Source organism: Tamandua tetradactyla, chromosome 2, assembly GCF_023851605.1.
Source record: "Tamandua tetradactyla isolate mTamTet1 chromosome 2, mTamTet1.pri, whole genome shotgun sequence".
In the NCBI taxonomy this organism is placed as follows: Eukaryota; Metazoa; Chordata; class Mammalia; order Pilosa; family Myrmecophagidae; genus Tamandua; species Tamandua tetradactyla.
In genome coordinates, this window is record NC_135328.1 from 213,048,136 (window position 1) to 213,069,210 (window position 21,075).

General features: G+C 37.7%; 1 protein-coding gene across 7 annotated transcripts in view; it reads right to left on the reverse strand.

Moving 5' to 3' along the window:
• Positions 1-21,075, reverse strand: part of VPS13D (vacuolar protein sorting 13 homolog D) — a 354,551-nt gene that overhangs the window by 192,213 nt on the left and 141,263 nt on the right. For 6 of the 7 annotated variants that reach the window (XM_077151248.1, XM_077151246.1, XM_077151247.1 and 3 more), the window contains 11 exons: positions 20,018-20,140; positions 17,601-17,675; positions 14,296-14,398; positions 13,061-13,213; positions 11,098-11,233; positions 9,999-10,046; positions 7,946-8,096; positions 7,580-7,790; positions 3,743-3,990; positions 1,541-1,732; positions 1,160-1,286 (listed from right to left, as the gene is read on the reverse strand). In XM_077151248.1, the coding sequence (XP_077007363.1) occupies positions 1,160-1,286; positions 1,541-1,732; positions 3,743-3,990; positions 7,580-7,790; positions 7,946-8,096; positions 9,999-10,046; positions 11,098-11,233; positions 13,061-13,213; positions 14,296-14,398; positions 17,601-17,675; positions 20,018-20,140 (1,567 nt within the window). The remainder of the gene's footprint in view (positions 1-1,159; positions 1,287-1,540; positions 1,733-3,742; positions 3,991-7,579; positions 7,791-7,945; positions 8,097-9,998; positions 10,047-11,097; positions 11,234-13,060; positions 13,214-14,295; positions 14,399-17,600; positions 17,676-20,017; positions 20,141-21,075) is intronic. The other variant, XM_077151249.1, reaches the window with a different exon arrangement.

Here is a 21,075-nt window from a genome sequence, read left to right on the forward strand (position 1 = left end):
GTACTATTAAGTCAGCCAATGTGTTATCTCTCTGTAATTCCTGAATGCGCATTTCAGTTCTGTTACTAACTAGCAAGGCAATCTCTGGCAGTTTCCTCATTTTAACATACGACAATATTTTCTGCTCTGCCTAATCCGCTGGAAGGCTGGGAGAATCAAAACAGACAGTATGTGTGGAGATGCTTTGGGAACAGTGAATACCATGGATAAAACAAACTGTGTTCCCAATGTGGAATTCTAGATCTAAAATTTTCAAAATCTTTTCAGGAAGAGAGTGAGACCAGGCTTCTTGCTGAGTATGCCAAACGGTTTTCTGTACCTCCTACCGGGTCCGACACCCTATTCAAGCCTTGCTCCTTGACTCTAACACCAATCTTGAAACCAGCCCTCTGTCAGGAACTGCTGCATCCACTAAAGTGTAGTACTCTGTTTAAGACTTGCAGCATAATTCTACAGATAATAGGGTGTGGTACTTGAACAGTAACAGCTATATCCATTCATCTTTGGATTAGGGCTGTAAATTAGAAGAAACCTGTTTAAAAAGCAGAATGTCAAAACCAAGGAAAAAAGTGAATTAATGGACCTACCATATATTAAAAGGACATGTTATGCGGGCCTCACAATTCCCACTTTCCCATGCCTTTAAACGTGCAATAAGTACTTCGAGATGTTGAAATGGTACATTTTATTTCATGGGAGAAAGGGACAGATTTCAAAAACCTACATAAGATGGTCTGGACTGAATTAATGGGATTCATGAAATCTTTACCAAAGGGCCAGTCTACCTCCACTCGGATGCCACCCCCTTTGATGGCTAAAAACTCACAAGGCAAGAGAAAAACTATGCAGAGAAATACAAGGTGAGCATGTGGAATTCTCTTCACTGGCAGAGTTATGAATAGGAGAATCATTAGTACACGTAAAATAAAACTAGCCTAGTTTGCTTTCATTATAAACCAACCAAATAGTTTGTTTTCAATATCAAATAACACAGAAACCAGATTTGAAAAAATCCCATTAGATCGTGGTTCTATTCCCCTGCCAAGTCAGGATTGTTATCTATAGTATATTTGTACATATGTGGAAATGCTATAGCCTTTGCTAATTTTTTCCCTTCCCTAGGAGCTTATTTCCCCTTCCCATAAATAACTGTACTCACAGGTTTGGCTGCTCTTTGTCGGCGTAGCAGAATAAGAGAGGACTCAGGCTCCTGGCCAGCTCATGTTCCTCAAACTGGCCTGCAGCATCTGCTTTTGCATTGTCCTGCCTGAAGATCAGTGGTAACCCTTTAGGAAGGAAGGGAAAATTTTACATCAATTGAAATTCAACTGCAAATTGAATTTATTTAGTAGGCTCAGTTTGTTGTCTAAAAGGATAGTTTTGACCATGATTAAGCATTCATTATAGAAGCTGAGAGGTTTCAGTAGCTTAGACTATTGAAGTAATCTAAATGCACCAGCTTCATTTAGTTAGCCAAGCAAACAAATGTGAATTTCCATGACCAATGCCAAAGGCCTACCTGAGCAGCCTCTGCATATACCTGTTTTGTTAATCAGCCAGTATGGAGCAGAAATGAAGATCTTCAAGGATCCTTCTGCTCGACACACAATACGAATGGTGAGGTTCAGCTGCCGCCGGTTGATGTCATAGAGTCGCATTCTCACCATATAGTTTTGGGTTCCAGGTGGAATAAGCAATTCTTTACAGAGTGGAAAATTCTCTACTGACAGCCCTATGAATGAGAAAAGCCAATGTATTGGGTCCTCACTTTAGTTTCTCAAAATAGCCCACAGCCAAATTAAATTGGATTTCTTTTGGAAAACCTAGTAATGATGTATCTAATCAGCAAAAATCTCACTAGAATAGCATTTCCTCTAGCTAGGGTGAGAACAAATAGAAGGTAAACCAGAGGGCCTGGGATTCATATTAGGTACTCTAAACTGCATAATCAAAAGAGGATCAAGATACCAAGAAAGCTATCAATAACAGCTATGATTCTTAAGTTTACTGTACAACAGGTCCTCAGCTAAGTATCTAAGGCAAGTATAGGGTAAGAGTCAAGGTTCTCCAGGCAAACTGGCTTGACTTTCAAATCCCCAGCCCGTCCTTGCTGGCTGTATGACAAGAGGCAAGCTACTTAAACTCCCTGGGTCTCATCAGCAAAATGATGAAAACAGTATCTACACTGCAGGGTTACCATTGGAAGTGGTAATCCATGTAAAGCAAGACACCAAAAATTGGGAGTGCTGGGTATGGGAATAATGCTGGGGGACATTAACATTTTATAATTGTGCTCAAAAATATTAGTTGAATGAATAAATTAAAAATCTACTTAAATGCCAGAGCAAAGAACTTCTTAGCATTGTACTATGTTTGCTTCCTAGATTAAGGTCAAGGGCTTATGCATTCATTGAAATGCAAGCTTGTCAGCATGAGATACACTATTAACACTCCACGGGTCTCAGGTTCCTCATCTGTAAAATGGGGATAATACGTGTCCCTGCCTGAAATATGGAGCTGTTGCAAAGATCAAATAAGGTAATGTAATAAAAGCTCTTACAAAACACTAAAAGGAGAAATATCTAAGTTGTCTTTCTAATATGTCTCTGACCATATTTAGGAAATATACTTCTAGCCCAAACTCCAGAAGGCTGATTCTCAACCTTGAATAGGTCTTTTCTTTGAAATATCTCAAATCACTTCATTCAGCCCTACATCTGAAAATTACTTCGTGCAGAAACATTCCAAACCTCAATTTCTTCATCAGTAAAACGGGGCAAATAACTATTGCTGTAAGGATTATATGAGATCACATATGTGAAAGTGCCTGGCCTAATATGTATAGTATGGTACATGCTTGGTAAACAATTTTCCCTTCCCTAAAAAGAGGGAAGACACAATTTTGCTCATTTTACAGCTAAGAAAAAGCAGTCTAAGAGATAAAATGACTTGCCATCAAGTGAACAACATGTTAGAAAAAACTTTTTGTTGAGTACTTCCTCTGAAATTCTTTTGGATTTATTGTTTTTCTCTCTTGAAGTATTCTTAGAAGTTGTGATGGTGTTTTTTTTTCTTTGCTTGGTCAGGCACTGGGAAACGAAGCCGGGTCTCGGGCACGGCAGGCGAAATCTCTGCCTGCTGAGCCACCGTGGCCTGCCCATGATGGTCTTCTTAAAGTTAATCCATTACTACAGGTGTAGACCTGCTGTAACAGGACCTTTGGTGAGTAGGACATTAAGTTAAGAAGTGACCCACCTCTTTCAGGGTGGGTCTATAAGGAGAATAAAATCTAGGCAGAGAGAGAGAAAGTCACAGAGAGTAAGAATATGGAAGCAAGGAAACCCAGAAGAGAAAGGAGAGACCAGAAGATATCACCATGTGCCTTGCTGGGTGACAGAGGAGTCCAGGATCTTTGGAAGCTAGTCTTCAGGAAGAAGGCATTGCCTTGATGATGCCTTGATTTGAACATTTTTACAAATGTTCAAATTTGTACTGTAAGTTTGTAAGCTAATAAATTTCTATTACTAAAAGCCAAATCATTTTATGGTCCCTGCTTTTGGCAGCCTAGCAAACTAAAACAGAAGTTTTGTTTTTTGCTTTTTAAACTGCATACTTCCTTTAAACTGGTTTACTGAGTGAGATATTATATGTGCCAGAATTGTTTGGATACAAATAAAATAAAAAAATACTCATTGATGATTTCACAGAATTAATAAAAATAATCATTTGACAAAATACTTACCCAGTTCAATGTTCTGGGACGTATCAGCTGTGTGGAGAGCTGCCTCTTTGCCAGGTTTCAGTGTTCCATTAATTGGCATTCCTTTAACATAAAAATCAAGTTCATAAGGTAGCAAGTTGCAGATTACCACAGTTGGCAGGAGATAAATGGTATGCCCAGGCTGTCTGAAAATGTGTTTTGCACTGTCAGAAAATATATTTGAAGGCATATAATCTGGATAATTCTCTTTCTTGATAGCCACACAAAACCTATGAAGACAAAATGATGTGAAAACCATCAGCCTGAACGGAAAGCTTGAACTTTTTCTCCTCAGCTGAGTAACAAAGTATAACATTAAAATGGCTCAGTAATTCAATAAGCTATTTGCAATTTTTAATCCAAATACATTTGAGGTATAATAAATATACAATGAAATACAGACTTCAAATGTTCAATTTGATGAGTTTTGACAATTATATACCATCACCCAAAACAGGCTATAGAAATTTCTCTCACCTCAGAAAGTTTCTTCATGCCCCCTTCTAATCAATACCCTCTCCTATCTTTTAAATAACTGCTTTCTGATTTTTGTCACTAGAGATTAGTTTTGCCTGTTCTTGAACTTCACATAAATGGGATCAGGCAGTATGTACCGTCACTCTTTGAATCTGGCTTCTTTTGCTTAACATCAAGTTCTTGAGACTAAGTCATGTGTTACATATTAGTACTTCATTCTTTTTAATTGCCTAGTAGTATACCACTGCATGAACATATCACTTTTTATTTAACCATTATTCTGTGGATAGCGATTTGGACTGTTTTCAGTTTAGAGCTAATATGAACATTCTTATACATGTATTTTTGTGGACATGGGTCTTCATTTGTCTTAGGCATAATTCGGGATCATAAGTAAAGGTAACTTTAACTTTTATAAGAAATTGCCAACCATTTCTCCAAAGTGTTTGGGTCATTTTGTACTTTTCATCAGCTTTATATGAGTTTCAGTTGGTCCACATCCTTGCCAAACTTTGTATTGTCACATTTCTATCTTAGCCAATCTAGTGAAAGTAAATGTTACTCACGATGATTTTTTTGTACATTTCCCTGATGATTAATGATGCTGAGCATCTTTTCATGTGTTCACTGGCTATTTGTATGTCTTCTCTAAACTGTCAGTTCTAGCTTTTTGCCCGTCCTTTTCAATAGGTTAATTCGTTTATTGTTTACATATAGGAGTTCTTCATATATTTAAAAAAAACCTTTGTCAAGTATACGCTATACTGTGAATGTTTTTTCCAATTCTGTGGCTAGACCTTCATTTTCTTATTGCTATCTTATGATGAACCAACATTTTTAATTTAACAAAGCCTAATTAATCAAAGTTTTCTTTGATATTTGTGCTTTTTGTATAAGAAATTTTGGCCTATCTCAAGGTCATGGAGATGTTTTCCTATATTTTTTCTAGAAGTTTTACGGTTCTGAGTTTTACATTTAGGTCTATGACCCATACCAACTTAATTTTTGCATATAGTGTGAAACAGGGTTTGAGGTTCATTTTTTCATACGGGTATCCAACTATTTCAGTAATATTTATTCAGAAGACTTTCCTTTCCCCCACTATACTGACTTGGCACCTTTGCTGAAAATTAAGTCACCACTTATGTGTGTGTCTATTCCTTGATTTCATTTTCTGATCCACTGATGTAAATGTCTACCTTTATGCCAATAACACACTGTCTTAATTACTGTGGTCTTATAGTAAATACTGAAACCAAGCTGCATAATTTCAAATCTTTGATATTTAATGATCTTTTGTTTTATGACCCAGCATATGGTTTATCTTAATGAATGTTCCACACATACTTGAAAAAAAAATGCACACACCACATTTGCTGGGTGAAACGGTCTATATACATTTATTGGGACAAGTTGGCTAATGGTATTGGTCAGCTTTTTTATACATTTATTGATTTTTGTTGTTGTTCTATAAATTACTGAGAGAAAACAGTTAAAATCTCCAACTACAGCTGTGTATTTATCCATTCTCCCTAGCAAATTAGTCTCCTCACAATTTGCTAATTTCGGTGAAAGGTACACTGGAATTCTATTCTTGTGCCTCTTCTGCAAGTTTAAATTAAATGACTAAAGAATAAGGACTAAACGAAACTAAAGCTAACAATCTCTAATCTGAATAAGTTTCAAAGGGTCAATAGCAATCCAATATTTTCTCCAACACTGAATCTAGAAACATATTATTTAAACTCTTCAAAAGAAGAAACAGGGATCTGAATCATTAGAAAATTTTGTTAAAAGTCACCCCAAAAGTCAGTACTAGGTGTATGAACCTGCATATAAATCCTTTTGAAATCAATAATTCAAAAAATTCCCAACCCCAGGATTTTGCTTCCCTATTTAGGAATGTTTTGTTTTTCCTCCTTACATGTTCCTTCTTTTTATGCTCATATGTACATAAAAGTTTGTAATCATGTATGTGTGGATCATGTGTTTGTTGGCTGTATCTCCAATAAACGGCAAGCAACTCCCATATTTCACTGAAGGATTTACTCCTGAGTTCTTACAAACTCTAAGATAAGAACTTAAGGGATAAAACTTTAGTGTTTCACCTCAATCATGAGGCTTACTCTTATGAAGCTTATGTAGGTAGCAGAGAAGCTTAGACTACCTATAGGCATGCCTGAGAGTTATTTCTGGAGGACCTCTGTTGTTGCTCAGATGTGGTCTCAGTCTCTCTAAGTCCAACTCTGCAAGTGAAATCATTGCCCTCACCCCCTACCTGGGACATGGCATCCAGGGGTGAAAGTCTCCCTGGCAACATGGGAGAGAAGTCCCAGGGAGTCCTGGCACCATGGGATCAACAATTCCATCCTGACCAAAATGGGGAAAAGAAGTGTACTGAATAAATCATCAGTGGCAGAGAGAGTTCAAATAGAGTAGAGAGGCTACTCTGGAGGTTGCTCTTATGCAAGCTTCAGATAGACCTTGCTACTTATCATAACCTGCCAAACCCCAACCAGAAACCATTCCAGCCAATCCTAAAGAATACCTAGGGCAATATATAAGATTCCACAAGGGTTCCAGGCACTAGAGTAACTTGCCAGAAACCTACAACCTCCACATGGGTTCCTGAAACCTAGCTCAACCTCTCCAGAACATCAGATAGTTTCATCTTCCTACCCCATATTAGTGACAGACCCTTACAATATCAAAAATTTAGAATTGCCATAGCCCAAACAACCCCACAGAGAGGTATGGAAAGATAAAAGGTGACAGTGGAATTATACTTAGAAGACAGGACTTAACAATATGAATGCTGAATCATTAAATTGATATCTCTTTTAGTCTCCAGTATCTTAGAGCAGCTAGAAGTAAAAACCTAAAATTGTGAAATTGTAATCCATGTCAAAGTCTGAAATATGTTCTACACCTAATTGTGATGCTGTGCTTTGAAATTTATAGCTTTTTTGTATATACGTTGTCGTTCACAAAAAAAGAAGGGAAAAAAAAGTCAATTGTGATAATGAAAAAGTATTTAAGCCCTCTAGCCTCCTATATTCTGGAGCAGCTAGAAGGAAAAATATGAGACTATTGTATGGTAGTCCATGACAAACTCTGGGATCTGTCCTGTGATCACTTTCTGAGGAGTACTTTGAAAACTATTGTTTTTTATTTCTTTGCTTTGGATATATATTAAACAAAAAACAAAACAAAACAAAACTTTAGGGTTTTAAATAAGCAAATATGAATCACTTAGGACACTTAGAGAAAGAATACTAATACAATCATCCTGAAAAAGACTGACAAACTCTGCATACCACTACAACAGCAGAGCATACATACCTGAAGAATCGGCTTTTCTCTGTGTCCATAGAGTGGCACTCGCGTTTGCTGCTACTAATCTCTGTGGTCTTCAGTACATTGGTCCAGTGAATAGGAACCTTACAGAAGAATACACCCAGTCCTTTGGGCCGGGCCTGTAGCCGCCAAGAAGTGAGGTGTAAAGGCACAGCAAATGAATCCCCCGGCATGATAGCTGGAAGCACCACTGGCTCTACCACAGAAATAAGTATTAGCACTTTGAAGCAATGGTCCATCACCCCAAAGATATTCAGACCGTATGTACTAAGAGTTTGGGAAGATACCTATTGTGGGAAAAAGCACCTGACAAAAGCAGACAAACAATTTCTCGAGATGCTCAGAACTTACTGTCAGGAGCTGATGGACTATCCAGTCTTAATTCCATTGGTGTCTCAAGTCGATTCCTCACAATAAGGGCTGAACGGACAGTGATCACCTTCCGAGCACTGCCTTCCATAGTCACCGCAAAGACCACCCGGACAGGTGGGAGTGAAGAGAACTGTGAGAAAGAAAATGAAACAGAGAGAGCACAGCTATGCTTTTGTTGCAAAATGTAACAAATACCAACCAAAAAGTGTCTTGCTATTACTATAACTCTTCACTGAAATTACAGTCATTATATCTTGGAATTACTCAGCTTTAAAGGGAATTAACATCCTATAAGTACATACTGCCAAAAGAAGCCAATTTTAAACATTTCTATAAAAACAGACATTTTACTCAGAAGTGATATCACCAAGGCATCACAAAAAAAAAAAACCCACCACAGGCCTGTAGATGCATTATAGAGAACTTTACCCAAGACTGGAAAAAAACCTATCAAAGTTTCTAAACTTTCTACAACTTAATAATAAAGTCTCTGCTGGAGGTTCTTCATTCTTAACGTTCTTGGGTTCCTTACACAACTCCCTTTCTACAGAAACTGTGAAAAGGACTTGTTTTCAGCTCTACCAAGGGTAATATAATGAAGATAATCCAAAGCAACTAAAAGTTCAGAAACATTTGAGTAGTAGTTTGCCAAACATAAACTGATCTACTTTCTGTGGTATTTTTCTCCCAGATTAATATTAAAGTGAGAAAACATTCCATGCATACTAACAATGGGTTGGGTACTGCCCAAATACAAGTGAAAAAAGCAGAAGGAAGTTCTTTGAGATTAAAACTTTGTAAAATCCAGAACATACAATAAAAAGTTCCTTTCCCAGGAACCAATATTAACTTTTTCTCTAAATGTCATGAAATTTACTTTATAGATCCATACACTATTAGGTGACACACCTACAGTGAGAGATCATTTGTATGTCAAAAAACTTTAAGAACAAACTTCTATTTCTTTATAGTAACTTGATGTAAGTTCTGTTCAATAATTATTCTTTTATAAATAAGACACTGAGGCTCAGAAACTTAACATAATGGAGGGAAATTATTTCTTTTTAGTCTTGGGTTGCAGCCATACATTCTTTTTTCCACATTCAACAAACATTTTGTGCTACTATACAGTGTTCTAGAAAACTCAAAAGGTAGAAAATCCCACATTAGCTACACAAAAAGAAACAGTTCTTGAAACAATTATTCTTAGAATGAGTATCCCAAAACTACTGACAGTGCTTTATCGCTGAAGAAACAAATGTCACCATATCTAAGCTTTTTCATACTGCCAATTTTTTTTTTATTAAAACAAACAGTATGTGAAAACCAAACTAATAAAACAACAAAACAAAGAGCTCCATGTTTTATACCAAGACTTCCAGGAAGTCAAATGAAAAGGTGCACTATCATTTTCCGGAGTAGTTTTAGAGGGACACGATCTTAGGCACAATTATCACCAAAGCTCAAGCTTTCACTGACCCAGTGTAATAAAGTCCCAATAAGGCCCAGGCCCATTAAAAATTGTTTTCATTGTTGATATTCCTGCCTCCAGGCTTGCCCGAAATTTCACACTTCAAAACCTACTATCATCAGAGAGAAGAAATTGTAAGCAATATCTGAATAAAATTTTTAAATTTCTTCTTCTTATGTGATACTTCAAAAGCAACTGGGGAAAAAAACCTTACTATTTTTCATTCTTACACACTTTCATGACTTTGGACCCAAACCTATGGATACATACAGCATCCAGGGAGTTAATTTTATTTTAACTTAGAAAGGAAAAGATACTTTGGACCACAATATTTGTCTTTTCTTTCCTGGTAATACTCAGTCTCACATACCAAGCTAGGTGAAAAACATTTTCTTGCAAGCTTTTGTAAAAGAAAAGTAATCATTACTGGAAAAGGGCAAAGATAAATTCCAATTACATTTACATCATGAAGTCCTTTGATAAGCAAGCAATATATACTGATATGGCATGGGTGCAGTGTACATACACACTGAAGATAAATAACAGGAAAATCATACTCACATAAACCTGGGGATGGATAATATTTGTTCTGCTGCTTGGGCTGCCAATCTAAGAAAGATTCCAAAAACCAGAGAGTCAGCACAGACCTAATATAATAGGCACCTTTAAATTCAATAACAATGTAATTTGCAAAATTGCAGATTAAGATAAAACATCTTTGAAGATATGGTAAAAGCAATGTCCACTTTACAACCATTCAACATATCCAGAAGATTCTTCAGAAATCATTAGTGCAATAGCACAGTATTTGCAGGGGGGATTAAGCCCTGTTTGTTGCCCAAAATGAATTATGGGCAGAAAAGTAGGGGCGAAAGAAAGCAGTTTTTCCCTAAGAAACTTAGGGTACCAGCAAGAAAACGGTAGAAACAAACACTGGGAGAACAGTGTTCTCCAAGAATATTTTTCATGAAGAAACCACACCCAAGGAAAGCAACTGCACTTGCCTACTCATCACAGGCTGCCCACAAATGAGCATAACTAATTTCTGAAGGAGGAATGAGTATTGGGCAAGAGTCCCTGCGGCAGCTCAGCCACTGACCGTGCTACTTGGGGATTCTACCCGCATTTCTCCAACCTCGAGCTACCGGCAGGGCTAAAGTCAGAGCGACACTGTGTGAGAGTGTGTGTAATCAGAAAATACATGCCTGGGTACCTCTGTCTTTGTGCCTCTAAGAAGGATTCGGAGAAATGGAAATGGAAGAGTCAAGGAGCAGCATTAGAAGAAACATAAAGAAGACAGTATGAAGTAATGATAGCATCTGAAACAAAGCCAGAAGATGTTTAACAACCTAGTGAATTGCCATTTAGGCCAGCTGAGTATGGAAGGGATCTGCCTAGGTGGGGTATTATGTGTTAATGCCAATTTCAAGCCTCATTTTTCTACTGAAATTAACCACTGCCTGGCTTATTGACATCTTGATTACCAGTGCCTATGACAGATCTAAAATAATCTGAAGTCTTCTTCCTCGGGCTAGGAAATAACAAGAAAATTTCACTAGAATAAGGCTACTACAGGCTTCACTGTTTGACTGCCTGGCTTTAAGGGGGGTGTGACCACAGCACAACTGTGCTATAAAATATCCATTCTACGACCACCCACCGTAGAAGATGATGTATTCTTATCTGGTGATGCATAGCGGAAAAAGGTCCCGACTTTGTCCACAGACACAGGGCTCACTTGCTCCCAACCATTTACTCTCACTTGCAGTTGATGAATCCGGAGGTCATGGGTGTGTCTACCAAGTGGAACACAGAGAGAAATATTAAGCACAATCTCAAGAAGGAAAGAGGAGCAAAACCAAAGAATAAAATATGATTTACTATACACCATGGCATAAAAACCCACTTGGCTAAAACTTTCGGTGATTACATAATGCAAGGAAATCAAGAGATTAATTTAACTGGGCTTTATACTTGCAACACAAATCGCAAGATATGGAAAGCTTGAGCAAGACTGCAGCAGTTTCTACCCTCCCACAGACCAAACCACGCAAACCTTATATGCTAGGCCCAGTTCTCTTTCCCTCCAACCCCTACTTCAGCATTTACAAAATAATGATGTCAGCTAAAATCATTTCAATAGTGCACTAAAAATGTTGTGCTAGCAATTTAATCACATAACTATATCCTTGGATATGCATAAGCCAATATTTTATTTTTGGTTCTTTTGTTGAATATTCTACTTCTCTCAGAATCACATTCAGTTGTTTGGCTTCAGCTCCCCTAACTATAGCCAGGATATCAGAAAGAGAGCCCTCAGAGTTTTCAGGCTGAAGTGCTGAGCTGAAATCGGAGCAGAAGGCAATGGGCACAATAGGAGGAACAGGCGAAACCTGCACATTTAATTCTATTTTAGAGTTTGCCTAATTCAAGCCAGAAGTCTGAAACGGGTAACTCGACTTGAGGCTGACAGGAAGAGAAGAGGGAGGGAGCAGGGTTCAATGTGCCAAAGGGGAGAAAAAGCCAGAGCAGACATTTATTTTGATTAATTTAAGCAGAACAGTGGGACCTGAACTGGGTTACAAAACATGAAAACTAAAACAGAAATGACAAAGAGGTCAAACCCTTTGTGATACAACAGAGGTAGTGCTTATTAAGAATTGCTGCCAACTCTTCTAGGGTTAGCCTCTCTAAGAACTTTGTGGAAGAACAGGAAAATGTTCACTATCCATCCTGGAAACTCTAACGTGGCTTCAAGGCCTAGCGGGTTTTTTTTGTTGTTTTTTTTTTTAGATTTTTTCTTTCCCTGTGAAACCATATGTTCAGAACTTCTGATAGCAGAGAGTAGTGTGTGCTGGTACAAGACTATACAAAAGGAAGAAGTGTTTGATTTGGGGCCAGACTTAAAGACTTAAAGCACTATGAAAAGCATATGACTACTAAAGGGGGGTTGAAGCCAAGCTCTTAAATTTCACTCAGCTGGAGAATATGAGGCCCAAATACTAAAATCTTAACCTATTCAAATATTAAATCTTAACCTATTCACTAGCCATTAGATAGTCCCTCCATTTACAAATGTCTGCAAATATTATATCTTTTATAATCCTGAAATAACCACACGTGACTTTCTTTCACATTTAATCTGGTCCTTTGGCTGGTTACTTTGGGACTGTCCAGCTAGCAGTCTCCTTAGATGAGTTATTCTTACCCTTTTTAGAATTAGACTATCTTATCAATGGGTTTACTTTCTGAAACTGTCTGCTTGCTAAAAGTGCTATGTGGCACAATTAAAATCAACGTGCTTTGGGAACCTTTCAAGAATACCATGAAATCCCATACATCATGAAAACCAGGCCAGAATGCAATGAACTTGAGTTATGATCTGTCAGTGCTTCTATCAAACTATGTGAAATACACTGATTATCACGTCACACGTTAAATAAAGGGAAAATTAATGGAAAGAAAGGTATTTCCAAGATAGCAAGACAATCTTTATACTTTTTAAAAGGAAACATCAATTTTCAAATAAAAATAATACTCTGAAATCATTAATAAGAATAGCCAAAACACCAGGGACAGTCATTTATTCTTATTCTGAAGGTAAAGAATAAACCACACTTTACCTGTGCCTTAGCTTTCCTCTTGCTTCAAATTCAAAAGGAATTTCTTCACCTGTAAGCACTTCTCTCCATTCGCTAACATTGTGGGTATCATCAAGAAATGTTCCGTGCCCTTCTGGAACTACCCCTGGACTTCCACTGTGAGACAGCGCAGCCCTGGAACCAAATCAGATGATACCAGCTCAACCCGCTTTCTCCTCAACTCCCTTTCACATAGAGCTCTGTGCCAGAAGAATAAACCCTCCTGGAACTCAACTCACAGATGGAAAATTATATAACCTGGCTACAAAAGATATAAAAAATGTCGGGAACTAAGTGATCTTCATGATCTTGCACACCTTATTTGAAACTTCAGAAAGAGGTGAAAGCTACTATTAGATTATCATTCATTTCCAGCAGTAGAGTCTGGTACATGGGGTCCTATGTAAACTTTGGCTTTTTTTTCTTTGCAGGGGCTGGCACCGGGAATCAAACCCAGGTCTCCGCCATGGCAGGTTGCTGAGTTTGGCATAATGTTTTAAAAGTAGCATTTGAGTGACTATCCAGAACTTAGCAGACATAAACTAACTGTACACACAAAATAGCTTTACCTCTAGAGCAGTATCACACTTAGTAGAGGCAAGAGAAATGTGGTTTCAAACCAGTGGATTCCGCTACTCATTTCATATACTTCATGACCTGAGCTGGAAAGATCAGTATGTATTTGGAAAGTTGAGCCAAAGTCTAAACAGGCAGCAAGTCATTAGAGGAAGCTCTCACTTGGCATAGATAAATTCCCATTTGTTCTCCAAACTCCACCCAATTCCATCTGGGCTGAAGTTGCATTTAAGGTTGAAAGACAGTTCTTCTGGGGGAGGAACATTTTCAAAGTAGTCTTGGAAGAATACAAAAACATTTGCTTTAATAACCATCTACAGTGTCTATAAAAAGGCAGGGGAATGAAGGCTTAAGAAGGAAAGGCAGAATGACTTTCTTACTCCTACTTCCTACTCAAGTCCTTAATCTGCTTAACTTTTTCTTTAAATATAATGTATACCAAGATCAAGATCATAATTTGGATATATCAAACTTCAGATCTATTTCTCTATCAACTGAAGCTTCGTACAAATCTCAGCAAGTTACTGAATCAAATACAATCCAAAAAGCCTCAAGAAAGACCTGTCTTACTCTGCTGGGCTGTTAGACAGCAGGAGGTTTTGGTGGCAGAGATAGCTAGAGTGACACTGAGTGTTTCTTACCTGGTGGGTGTGGTAGTCAGGGTGGCAAACCACAAAGTGCACCCTGTGTGATTCCTCAGAGCAAAAGGGACAAATGGCTGCCGGCGCTTGGGGGTTTTCACCTCTGCCATGAACAAACAGAAGAAAGCGATTAGCATATGACTATATCTGTGTGATAAAAAACTTTCCCATACCTAGAGATGGTGCCCCCAAATTATCCCATGTGCAAAGGGGCTAAAGGCAAAGCAAAGAGAGAAGAAACTACCACAGGTTTGTTGATAGGACAAACGGAAGCGCCACATATGTGCCACCTGCTATGGGAAGAGCTGATCCCACCCTTGGACAACTGGATGTGATGTGTGATGACTGTCAGCCCCCAGTTCATGCGGGCTTCATCTCTCAGTAGAAGGCATCAGGATCTAACCTGACTAGAATCAAGAAAGAACAGAACAGAACTCCACTACTCCCCCAAAATATAACTAGGTAACTCAAATTATAGCAAGATTATATCACACATACTTATTCAAACTTTGTCCCAAAAGACCTGACTTTAACAAAGCTTTCCTTTACACAAAAGTTCCCCTTTATATCTGCTAAACTGTGATACAGAAAAATAAAAACATTCTCTTCTATTCTCAAATACTAATAGTTTTTTTTTCCTACCTAGAAAATCAGAGTTAGGTTATCCCTAAGTAATCAAATGCTAGAGAGCTGACCTGACTACACAAAATATCAAAATGAGATGCCAGTATGGCCAGAAACAGTTGAAGAAGGTGGCCTTATGCTGACAGCGCTGTCTTGGAATCCCTCCATAGGCACCACTGTCTGGGCTACAGGATTTGGCAGGGGACAGAAATGATGAAGGAGGGCATCATCTCCTCTTGGCAAGGGCCTGCATCTCCTCCACTGGCCACACAAAGGAAGAGAGGGAGCGACAATGAGAACCAACAAAGCAGTGGCAAGCGAGGGCAGGAGCCTCCTGGCTGGCACGCTCACACCATGGTAGGCCACCAACCAAAAGTGAGCAGTCCCAACTTATTATTTTCAGTTTTAAAGCACAAAACAGAATCAAGAGGGCAAACTGCAACATATACAACTTCGTATGACCTCCTGAATAAGGCATGGGGCAGTGCCAGAAAAATCAATTACTATCACGGCCTTCTGAAAAGCAATTGCTTTTTATCCCTTTTTATCTTCCAAAGTTTCCAGAAGTTAGTTCTAGAAATACTGTAAAACCAGAAGTTTTAGCATAAGGCAAGTTCTGTTTTGACAAGAACGTGGCTGGAGGGGGGGTGAGGGCATTAGGGCGTTGGGGGGGGGGGGTGAGGGTGTCTGAGAATCAGTAATATATTAAATAAATGAACAGTCTCCATTGTGTTCCCCGTTTCATTGTTAATCATTTGGAGAAACCCCAGATACTTCTAAATAGAATCTTTATTTAGAATATATCCATTTCTCAACCCAATGGCCTCACTTTGTTCCCAAGGTTTGCATTAAAAAAGAAAGAGTGCTTATCAAGTAAAAAACTAAGGAGTAGCGGTAGGGCTGCTGACAAGAGCAGTGGGGGAGTAAAAAATTTAAGAGCTGTCTGAAAGGTAAACAGTATTTATTGTACTACTTTGAAAGGCACCTCTCACTCTATGAGTGCAGCAAGAGCTGCTTTTATTATGGTAGATAAAGGACCCAGGAGGAAAAGAAGCCAGATGTGCTTTCATATCCCACTGTGAGCCAGACTATAAGTTTCCATTTGTAAATTAGATTAAAACAGAACAGGTGGCAAGTGGCTTTGATCACTGTGTAATACAGAATGAAGTGCTAGGAATCCATATAAAGATATTCACAAGTATATTGCTTTGGAATTAAACAGCATGAGTAGGCACTAGGTCCCTGAGCTTCTTGGGCTGACCAGACATACCCGCATAGACTTCAATAACCTGTGTCTTTGAGGATAAAAATATATGGATTGCACACAAATCCAAATCCAAGAACAAGGAACAAATCTGACATCTCCTGCATTAGGGTACAGATAAACTGTGTACTTGCCCTTGGCACAGCTCCACAGAAAAAAATTCCCAAGTCCATCAAAGAGAACAGCATTCCCTGGTGGCCAAGCCTAATTTCTTCATGGGTAAGAGAACTTAAAGCTACTCACATTCAAGTTCAGCATCAAATAACTCCAGCTGAAGAAATTTCTACACCTTTGGACATGTTTCACAGAGTAATTCAGCCATTACGAACAGTGTAGGTTTTCATACTATATAAACAGCTCAGTCCTATCTGAAAGGATCTGTTTTGTAAATTGTAAGAAACAGATTAAAGTCCCAGATTGCCACTAGTTAGTCATTGTAAATGAAGGCAAATCACTCAGTCTCTCTGAGCCCTACTGCCTTATTGCTTTGCTTAAACCCAAAGACTGAGTATCAGATACAGAAAGGCTTAGAAGTATATACCCCACAGTAAGTGAAGAGTCAGTCATGGGCTTTCTTTGTGAGGCATCTCTCAAACATCCAACCTAATAACCCCCCCCCCCAAAAAAAAAACCCACAGCACCACTTCCATGTATTAATATCCCTGTTTTGTGCTCTTGGTAGATGAAGCACAAATGCTCCTTTTTGTAAAATATATCATGACCCAGAATCTGGTGTTAGCCAAGTATGCAAATAATCATTTAGATTAAATCCCACTCTTTAAAACAAATGAAGAAACTAACATTGTAAGATTCCAATTCCTTAATATTTATGGCGTTTTCTACCATACTGATACACCAATCAAATTATCAAGGAAACTTAAAATGGTCAGAGATAGAAATAAAGAACATTTTCTTTTCTACCTTTTAAACACCTAAATTCAAATCTGAAGTAATTAAGGTTTGCACCTAAGCAATTATTTTCTGGTTCTATTTCTGATCATTATATCTCCCATTCCATAAAGTCCCTTATATCCCCATAAGAATTAATGTCCACTGAATATTCTGTATACAAAGATTTGCAACACTGCTTCATGGAGGACATTTTTCTTCCATTTACTTGCTTTTCCATACAGGAAATCATCTCTAACTGACATTTGATATTCTATACCACACATGTATTTCTTTTCCACCAAAGGCTGAAGAAGATGGAAGACAGAGACCATAAGAATGAGCACATCACTTACTTCTGATGTAAGGTGACACTGTTCATTAGTTAGAAAAGTTCTTTTCCTATTACTAAAGCAAATTACTCACAACTGGCTATACCCCCATTCGGTTCCCAATCACAGAAAATTGGTGTACAAGGTAGTTTTTAAAACAGGAAAATAAAGCAAGCCCTCGCTTGGCTGTACTGTACCTCTAGCATAGAGCTGGTGCTCTAGGTTAGTCAGACTGGCTGTACTCCTAGTTCTAAGGTAGACAAGGGGGAGGCCTGGTAGACAGGAAAGACAAGTTAGAAGGTAAGAATAAATACAGTGAATAAGAAGACCCACCTCCAAAACAGAAGCACAAATAGATTACATTACAAAACAGCAAGCATCATGCAATGCAATTCAAGGGTTATTTCCTCCAGTGATTACTAAGAGCTAAGAATGCACTTGACAAAGTGAACAAGACTTTTTTATTTCTGTGTCAAAGTAGCATGCTCCTTTTTTTTTTTCTGAATTTGGGTAAGAAAAGGCATTCAACATTCTCTCGAAAATAATGACAAGGTTTTTCATTTAAAGCAGTAGATTCTTAAATGACATAAACAAGTTACAAAAGCGAAATCAATATTAGTGGGGATTTTATTGGGGATTTGCTCCATTCAAAACTGGAAAAAGTAGGTAGCAAAAGAATGTTAATTTCCAAGGGTCTTAAATATTCAGGAGAAAGAGTTGGTTGTGTTCCAAACTTAAACTATCTCTTCTAAGGAGTTAATTCAGGTTATTGTTTAAATTCTAAATTAAAAGTTAAAGTTTTTGGAATATTTGTATTTGAGATTTTCATAAATATTCCCTTGGAATCTTAAAACTAATAAATTCAATAAGGTGCCATGGCATCCAGGTTTACCAGCCAAATCTCAGTCCTTACTGCATAAAGCCAACAATTATGTCAAAAATGAGGCCAATATCTTCTTTCCCCTGCTAAAGATACAGTTAGAAATTAGCAGCTCCCTTTGCGTGAATTTTGTATTAAAGAATCTCTACTCTAAGGCCTCATATTTTAAAGTTGGCCTTACGAAGCATAACTTTTGTGGAAACGTGACTAAATATTCATGAATAAGGCCTTAAAGTTTGAAATCAATTCAACTAGATTCAAACCTACTGACTTTCAAAACAAATGCCTAATAATCATGTTAGTAGTCCTATTAAAAAAATACAATCAATCTAATTTGCTATGCTACCACTCAGGAATTTTCATTAACAAAAGAGATTTGGATATGTAGATATATTCAGTTATGTTTAATTTAAAAAGGTATACTATACCTTTATAAGCTTAAGTAACCATAAAAATCTCTACGTAAATACAAATCAAGCTTTAATTGAGTATTGGTAGATAAAGCAGCTTATCAACTATAGATAGAAAGAAAGAAGTGAAAAAGAAGAAATAAAAGAGGGAGTGGGACAAAAGAGAAACTCTTCATCAGAATCCTGAAGATTAGGTCTTTATGGTGTTTACAATGACTGATTTAAGATCTCCCTGTACAAACATAGTTCTTTAGAAAGACTCTCTTGGACACATTACATATTACAAAGATTATTTACAGTCTTATGGGTAGACTATGTTACAGATTTTTTGACACACAAATCAGGAAGGTGAGAGGAGGAGACAGAATTGAAGCTGATGAAGCCTGCTAAGCCCTGGCTCCTTGAGCAATAATCTTGAGACTCGGAAGCCTGAGACAAGAGCAAGCACAGCTGACATATCTTTGTCTCTCCTTCTAGTAGTATAAGACTGATAGAAAGTCTACGTATACACCCTGAGGAGAGATAAACTAGTTCAAATATTCCACACACTAAGAAAACTCATCATCCCATGACACGTTTGCAGACCAGATGGAATATTTAAGTATTCGTGAGCTATGTGAAGTCCAGCCAAGACTCCCAAAAGAAACCACACTGAACAGGTCCACTGAGATGAATTTGGAAGACAATGTCTTGTGGAACAACTAAGGACCACGCATCACAATCTCTCAGCTCTGAGAAAAACAGAGCTCAGTGGTGAAGCATTAAATAAGGAAAAAAAACATCATTAATGAGAACAAATCAACTCCTTTCTTCATGGGGCTGAGTGTTCAATTCTTTTATACTATATGAACAATACATGACCTCCTATTAAAAAAATTTTCCCACATGGAATCATGTCCTCTCCCTTTTCAAAAATATATCCAAACCCTGTATCTCTAGATACACAACTTAAAAGAAATTCTGAACAGTAAAAAATTCAATCAATTGGAAAACCAATGTTTTGCTGAATGAAACACAAACCTACCAATGGTTTGATCCTGGTGCGTTTTCAGGGGCACAAGCTCAAATGCAATGTTACTAGAATTTAGGGATGGTGTGCTGCAAATCCTTTCTCTTCCACAAAGGTGGAATTAGAGCTCATATTGAAAGTTCAGTAGGTGCCAGAAAACTATCTCTTACAAACACTAGAACAGAACTATAAAAGATTATCTGAATATCTATAGGCTTTTCCATGAAGAATGATGGTTCTACTTGGATTTCTCAGTGAAACATTGCTCTATAGGTCAACAGTAATTTAATTACACTCTGTAAAGTAAAATCTTACTTTGTCCAAAGCATGGAGGATCCACCGAAGAGCCCATCCAGTCTTCTGATGTGCCTGAATCTATTTCTTTGTCCTGTTTACAGTAATCTGCTATCCATGATTCCTTGGTACTTACATATTGGTCTAGAAAGAATTCCCCAAAGATATTAAGAATAGATGTAGAAAAGATCAAGGGTTCATATATAATAATTTCAATTTAGCAAAACAAGCTTTTACTGAGTGTCTCACTACATGCTAGCAGTATGTTAGTTTCTAAGAAAGCTTTTGACCTGGAGAAGCTCACACTCTGGTGGAAGAGATTAATGTTAACAAAATAATCATCACCACAAAACTACACGCAATATGAAAAGTGTTAAACAGCGATATAAATAAAACTCTACAAGTACAGACGAGAGGGAGATTTATTCCGCTATGGGGTGTACTCCCAAGTCTAGGGAAATCTTCAAAGAGATGGAGACCTTGGTTCTGGGCCTCGAAGAATGAATAGCATTTAGAGTTTGCCAAAAGGATTAGGTAGAGTGACAATGTAGGCAGAGGGAACAGCATATGCAAGATCCTAAAACAAAAGTACTCTGCAAATTTAGAGAAGACTGAATACTTTGGTGTGGCTTTAGCACAGCATATTGGGGTAGGGCCATAGCTAAGAGATCTAGGAAAGAGAAAAGATTGGTCTTCCCTAAAGAGCTTGGTGTGCTATGCTAAGAGAGAGGGTTTACAGGCAGCAAGGCCCATTAGGAGGCTATTAAAATGCAAATAAACTCAAGAGGTGAAAATCCAGCTGACAACTCTCTCACTGAACAGTTTTACTCTTTGGTTTAGGAGATAGCAGGTTATCAAAATAATATAATGCAATGAAGAACTCTATACTAATTAAGATATATTTTTTGGAACAGGAAACTAATGATATCTGGTTTTCAGTCCCAATATTCAGCTATAAAAATTAGATTTATTTAAATGCTAAGAGAACATAGCGATGTTTCTGGTTTCAATACAGTATAAGGAGTGAGGAATTTTTAAAAAACAGGATTTTAAAAAAGTTTCTCTACTTTTTTTTTCAC